Source organism: Gallus gallus, assembly GCF_016699485.2.
Source record: "Gallus gallus isolate bGalGal1 chromosome 31 unlocalized genomic scaffold, bGalGal1.mat.broiler.GRCg7b 31_unloc1, whole genome shotgun sequence".
Lineage (NCBI taxonomy): Eukaryota > Metazoa > Chordata > Aves > Galliformes > Phasianidae > Gallus > Gallus gallus.
Genome location: NW_024095945.1, coordinates 66,492 through 72,939, shown reverse-complemented (window position 1 = coordinate 72,939; position 6,448 = coordinate 66,492). Strand labels below are relative to the sequence as shown.

The following is a 6,448-nucleotide window of genomic DNA, read 5'->3' as shown; positions in this document are numbered from 1 at the left end:
GGGAAACGGAGAGGATGGGGATGGAGGGAGAGTAGCGTGGGTCAGGAGGCCAGCAGGGGGGCCGAGGAGGGGTGCAGGGACAGGCTGACTGCGTCCCCCATCCTAGTGCCCCGACACTCCCTGTCACTGCACCCCAGTCAGAGGGTGCACCTGGGGGACCATGTCAACCTGCAACTGCCAACTGCCCCAGCCGGCTGCCGGGTGCCGGACGATCAGTACGATAATCCAACATACATTGAGCAGGAAGGACAACGTGCAGGACATGGCTGAGTTCTCCTTAACTAGCATTAAACAGGAAGCTGGCAGGGATATATCAATGCCTTACCAGGGGTTGGAGCCTGCAGGGACAATTGCAGAAGAGTGCCCCGTGAAGCTGTGATGACAGGTGAGGGCACTGGGGAAAGCAGATGGCTTACACTTCCGTAGCTATGTTACACTTCCATAGCTTTGTTAACTTCCATACAAAGTCTGTTACCAACCCATTGCCTTTGGGTATGTTCTGGACTTTTTATAGCGATACGAGGACAATACTGTCACTCGTTTTGACTCTCACCTTTACCCTAGTGCCTGTGCCAATTCTACCTCGGTCGTAACTCCCCACTCTCAACTTTACTCTGTTCAGCAACTTTCTTTGGGAAAGGCCACTTATCCTGGGCTACATACAGAAATACTGGAAATTTCCACTGCAAAAACACAATCTACCTCTCACAGAGCCACCGCCATTGGTGCCATGAGGCAGGAGCAGCCTGGGGACAGCGAGACTGCAGTGGGGACAGGAGTGGCCGGAAAGCTGCTGTCAGTTCCCCTTTTGGACAGGATGATGTGATGTCACCTCCTGATGAGGCGATATTAGCCCATATGGATGGCTGCACTGGGGGTCCCTCTGGGGTGTGACAAGTGGAGAGGTGCACACTGCACACTGTGACTGTTGAGTTGCCCACACGCTCTCACCTGGGCTGTCACACACTGTCCCAAAGGGCTGTGTGTGTGTCCCCTGGCATGGTGACCCCAGCGCACACCACAGACTTTCTGCACAGTGCCCCAATAGGGCAGTCCGTGCTTGCCTGGGCTCTCCAGGGCAACAGAGTCAGACACTGACTCAGAGGAAACAGAAGACCATTTATTGAACAGTGCACCATCAGCCAATCAACTGCACTGCACTGAAATAGGGGACTTACAATAAGAAACAATGAATGCGCAATACAGAGAAAGGATACTTTGGCACTGGTGTTATTGCCTTCTCTGCCACCTCCAAGGAAATTGAGGTTATGGCTGCTGCAGGAGAAGAGTAAAGATGACCGGGATGTAAATGAGGGAGACAGAGAAAAAGAAAGAGAGGAAATGGAGAGAAGCAGAGAAGGAACGTAAAGGGAGAGAGTGAAGGAGAGAAAGCAATCGTGTTCCGATTTGAGGGAGATGCAGGAAGGATTGGGGGTGAGAGAGGAGAATTCCAAGGGATTGGAGGACTTTAAATGAGATGAGTGCCACAGGGGGGATTGGGGAGTTTGATTTCTTGGGAGTTAGTGGGTAGAAAGGTTTGGGATGGCAGTATCATGGAGATCCAAGGCTGTGAGGCATTTGGGTGTGTCCTTCAGAGCACCTTAAAAATGAAGTACTGTCGGGTGGGGGTATCAGCAGGGGTCCCCCACTGCCCAATGGGTGTAGATAATGGGGGGCTGATGGGTGGCCGGGAAGCAGGGGTCACAGCATGAAATTTCGGCATAGGGTCAGGACGCTCACTGTCACTGGGGGGGCACCTGGAGACACAGAGGGGAACAGCGGGGCCACCATGGGGTCTACCACAGAGCTTTTGGAGGGAGACAGCTTGTGTTGGTAGTTTGAAGGGGTGTTCAAGAGGGAGGGTCTGGAGCTGTGCGGTCCTTCTATTGGGATCCCAAGGGGGGATGGTTGGGGTCCCTGCTGTGGGTGGGGGTGCCCACGGAGGTCTGGAGTGTTAAGGGATTGTGGGGACCGTGCGGATTAGATTTGTCATCCCTGTGGTCAATAGATTGGGTTCCATATGAGCGGTTGTGGGGTACCTTCTAGTGGGTTTGTGGGTGCACTATGGGATCTGTGGTGTGCTTAGGGCCTGGAGGCTCCGATGGATATGGAGGCTGAAAATTTGTGACTAGGGACTCCCCCCAATGCAGATTTTGGGTTCCCATGGATGGATTTGGGAGGCCTGAACGTTAGGGTGAGCCATATGGGGTTGTTGGTCCCGGGTGTAATTCTGGGCAGGGTTTGGGGTTCCATGGTGAGGTTGGTGAGCCACAGGGGGAAAAAAGTTGGGAGACGGGGTTTGTGACCCGACAATAATCAGGAACTTCACAGCCTCATGCATTATGGGGGGGGCTCTGAGTCAGAAAGTGGGTTATGGGTGACCTTGAGTCAACTCAGGAGCACAATCGGGAATTGACAGGGGATGTGAAATGGAAAGGCAAGGGACACCTGGGAGGGTCTATATGGGATGGATGAAGGGCAGGCGGGGACACTGCAGGGATCAGTAGTGGATGGTAGACATTTAAACTTGCTCACCACAGTTGTCATCTCTCCGTATCCAGAGGCTGCGGGCATCGATGACAAAGAAGACTCCGAGGCCAAAGACGAGTGCAGCCACAAAGCCCCTCACCAGTGCCATCACCACATTGGCACGGGACTGCTCCTCAGTACCTGTGGGGTCTGGGAGTTTGGGTGTCCCTATAGCCAGCCACAACCCCCATGCAGACTGGATGCAGACACACAGCCACCCATCCATGACAGGGGGGCATGCAAATGGGGGGCTCAGACCCACCTGGGGGTGCAGCTGTGGGTGTCACCTCCAGCATCACGCTGTCCCCAAGGGGTGAGGACAATGAAGGCGTAGTGCCAGGGGCGGATAGGAGCACCTGTAGAGTGCCACTGTCAGCTGGGGTCACTCCAAAGAGGGTGAAAGTGGCTGTGCCCCCACCACTGGACTCCTGGCGCTGGATAGGATCTGAGCTCCCATCCTTGTGCAAGAGGAAGGTGGCCCCGTAGTCCTTGTTCCAGCAGCTGATGGTGACATTGGTCCCAGTTCCCACATGTTGCTCAGGGTGAAGGGAAATTCTGCATGGGGGATATCTGAGATCTGCATTAGGGGAGGGAACAGCAGTTGGACACGGTCCTGTGGGGAGCACCCAGAGCCATTTGCTGTCCCCAGTGTCCTCACCTGTCAGCACCAGCTCCACGGGGTCACTCTCCACTGACAACTCGGCTGACTCAGACACCCGGTACTGACACCAGTAACGACCTGCGTGTTCCTGCAGTGTGCTAACAAAAAAGAACGCGGCCGCGTCCTGCTCCTTCTTCTTCCCTTTGTTGTACGACCGACCTTCTTCGTGGTACAACCAGACCCAGGCAGCCATGTGGGGCAGGTGGCAGCGCAGGGTGACAGGATCCCCCAGGGACACCCCCTGGCTGGGGCGCAGTGACAGGGAGGGTCGGGGCACTAGGACACGGGACAGCAGTCAGCCTTGTCCCTGCACACCTTCCTCAGCCCCTCTGCTCTCCCCCTCCACTCGCATCCCTCCCTCTGTCCCCATTCTCCCCCTGTCCCCATACTCACCTTGCTGTGCCCTGCTCGCTGCCACCAGCCACCAACCTGCAAGGGACACGGTCCTGGTCTCACACTGTGCCACCAACCCCCGTGGCACCACGTCCCCATGGTCACTCACTGAGAATGAGGGCCGCCGCCAATGGTGCCATAAGGCAGGAGCAGCTTGTGACAGTGAGACTGCAGAGGGGAAAGGAAGTGGCCGGAGAGCTGCTGTCAGTTCCCCTTTTTCAGGAAGATATGATGTCACCTCCTGATGTGGACATATTAGCACACAGGGGTGGTTGCACTGTGGGGCCCCCTGGGGTGCGACAAGTGGAGAGATGCACTCTGCACACTGCGTCTGTTGAGGTGCCCCACACGCTCTCAACCCTGGGCTGTCATGGTTCATGGCTGCTGCAGGAGAAGAGTAAAAGATGACTGGGAGGAAAATGAGGAAGAGAGAGGAAAAGAAAGGAGAGAAATTGGAGAGAAGCAGAGAAGGAACGTAAGAGAGAGAGATGCAGGGAGGAAAGCAATCATGGTCCATTTTGAGGAGTTGCAGTGCTGGTGCAGAAGGGAGGATGAGAGCGCTCATGCAATGATTGAAGTCACCACCTGGCAGAAAGGAGACATCAAGAAATGCAGCTTCTCTGGTGTCACAGAGTTATGTAGATAAAGCTGTGCCCGTGACAGGTCCGGAAAGGTTCAGAGGTGACCTCTCAGCTCTCCCCCAGGAAAGCTCCATGCTGGGACAGGCCCAGGAATGGGCAAGCCATGGCTGCCTGGGAAATGCCAGTGCTGGGCTGCTCCCCTGTTCCTGAGGAGCTGAAAAGGGGCACTGTGTGCCCTTCCCCACCGGGAATGCCTTGGGCTCAGAACCACACAGCGTGCGCTGTGTTGGGAGCAGCGCTGCTGACAGCCCAGAAGGAGAGGCTGTCATTCAACACACTGCTGATGGAAGGCTGAAATCCTGGCAGGGGCCATTGGCAGCCCTGCAGAGCCAATTCCCTGCTGAACGGAATAGCACTCAGCGAGGGTGTGTGGTGCTGCCAGACCCATCAGATCAGGAAATCATTCCGCGGTCTGAATTAGAAGGACAGGAACAAGGGATGGACCTTGCCTTGCTCTCAGAATGTGAGACAGCATTTTTGAGTCTGATTGAATCTACTGACACACAGAGGCAGTGTGCAGAACCCATATACCCCATGAAGGAGTCAGCCTTCTACTTGTCTGTTGTTTCCAGCCTGCCTGCATTGCTCACTGATGGGTTCGCCCTCCTGGGCTTTCCTTTTCAGGTTGACAGCCCTGTCGAAGCCTTCCTCGTTCTTCTTTGCACCCCTCACCAAGTCCAGTTCCAGCTGGGCCTTGGCCTTCCTGCCCCCAGCCCCACACAGACCAGCACCAGCACCACCCTCCTGCCAGGCTCCCTGGCCCTGCTGACACTGCCTGTGCATCTGCTTCTTGCTCTCCACTTTGACCAGCAGGTCCCGCTTCAGCCATGCTGCTCTCTTGCCTTCCTTTCCGGACTGCCTGCACTGGGGATGGAGAGCTCTTGTGCCCTGAGCAAAGCGGCCTTACACATCTGGCAGCTCTGCTCCTCTCCCTGTCCTTGAGGACAGATTCCCAGCTGTGTGGGCTGCTTCCCATCACTCTGTTACTCATCTGCCCATCCATCCACCCAAAAAAACTCTGTTCAGTCCCCACATCCACCATCCAGCGCCATAAATGGCACCCATCCCCAAAAATCTCCATCCCCCCTGAAACCTCCATCGAGCCCCTAAATCTCCATGCAACTCTGATCTCTACAGGCAGACACAATCTCTGCATCCAGGCCCACAAGGCTCCATTCAGACCCAAAGCCTCCAACCAACCCAATATTTCTATCCAGCCCCAAACCTCCATCGAGACTGCAGATCTTTCATGCAGCTGCCAGATCTCCCTGTGGCCCGAAAAAGTCTCGATCCAGCCCCACAAAATCCTCCATCTGGACTCCATAATCTCCATCGAGCTCACAAACTCTCCAGCATTTCCTCTTTCATCACCAAAAGGGGGAAGTCAGCTCTCCTGCCCTTTCTCTCACTGCTGCTCCCACACACAGCCCTCCCACGCACAGACTTTCTCTTCTCCCCCAGTTTATGGCTAATCCCTATGCCATGGAGCTATTTAGATCAATCTAGATCAATCTATGCCCAATAGGACCGTGGGCCCAATAGCTCGCAAAAAAAATGAGAAGGGAAAAGGGAAAGGAGTAGGGGAACAGGACCTGGGCTCAGAGGGGGAATGAGAATGGAACAGCGGCAATGATCTAAGGAGGAAAGCTTACTTTACCGACTGTGATATCAGAATGCAAGATAACACAATATAATACAATCTAATTGAAATTGAGGGTAATAAATCAAATAAAACAAGAGAGAGAAAGATTCCAACAGCGAAAGGCCTACTTGAATGAAGGCGCACTGCTTGGAAGCACACCCAGCCCTCTGCGTGGCTACCAGAGAGAGAGAGAGAGCTGACAGAGCCTGATCCTGTGACTTCTGTGCTGTATCTTTCTTCTCTGACCGTGAGGTCCTCTGGGATATGCAGTTCTTCTTCTCTTTTGAGAAGCAGGTATTTGGAAGGTTGTCAATCCACAGAACTGGAGTATTAACGCTTTAATTGCCCATGCTGTGCATGCTGTTATGATGTGGAATACCAACAGCAAAATTACAAAACGATGACATGCTCCACTCCATCCTTTCTGCTTTTAGCATCACTTTGGGGGTGGTGAGCAACTGCTATGTGCAACATTTCTTTATAACTCTTTACACATAAATACACACATGTAGACATATACTATAAGCATTACTGTTTTTTCTCTCTTCCTGTTTTCTCTTAGCACATAGATTTTTTCTTGAC

General features: G+C 53.9%; 1 protein-coding gene across 5 annotated transcripts; it reads right to left on the bottom strand.

Moving 5' to 3' along the window:
- Positions 1 to 481: 481 nt before the first annotated feature.
- On the bottom strand, positions 482 to 5,683 carry LOC121108670 (platelet glycoprotein VI-like). Of its 5 annotated transcripts, XM_040656683.2 has the most exons (6): positions 3,693 to 5,683; positions 3,584 to 3,619; positions 3,188 to 3,466; positions 2,792 to 3,106; positions 2,536 to 2,697; positions 482 to 761 (listed from the first exon to the last, which is right to left on the bottom strand). In XM_040656683.2, the coding sequence occupies exons 1-6, from the start codon at positions 3,721 to 3,723 to the stop codon at positions 706 to 708; spliced, it is 879 nt and encodes a 292-aa protein (XP_040512617.1). In that variant the 5' UTR covers positions 3,724 to 5,683; the 3' UTR covers positions 482 to 705. The 5 variants fall into 5 exon arrangements, with proteins under 5 accessions (XP_040512617.1, XP_040512614.1, XP_040512615.1 ...); XM_040656680.2 differs by having other exon boundaries at positions 3,584 to 5,683; XM_040656681.2 differs by having other exon boundaries at positions 2,536 to 2,670; positions 3,584 to 5,683.
- Positions 5,684 to 6,448: the final 765 nt, after the last annotated feature.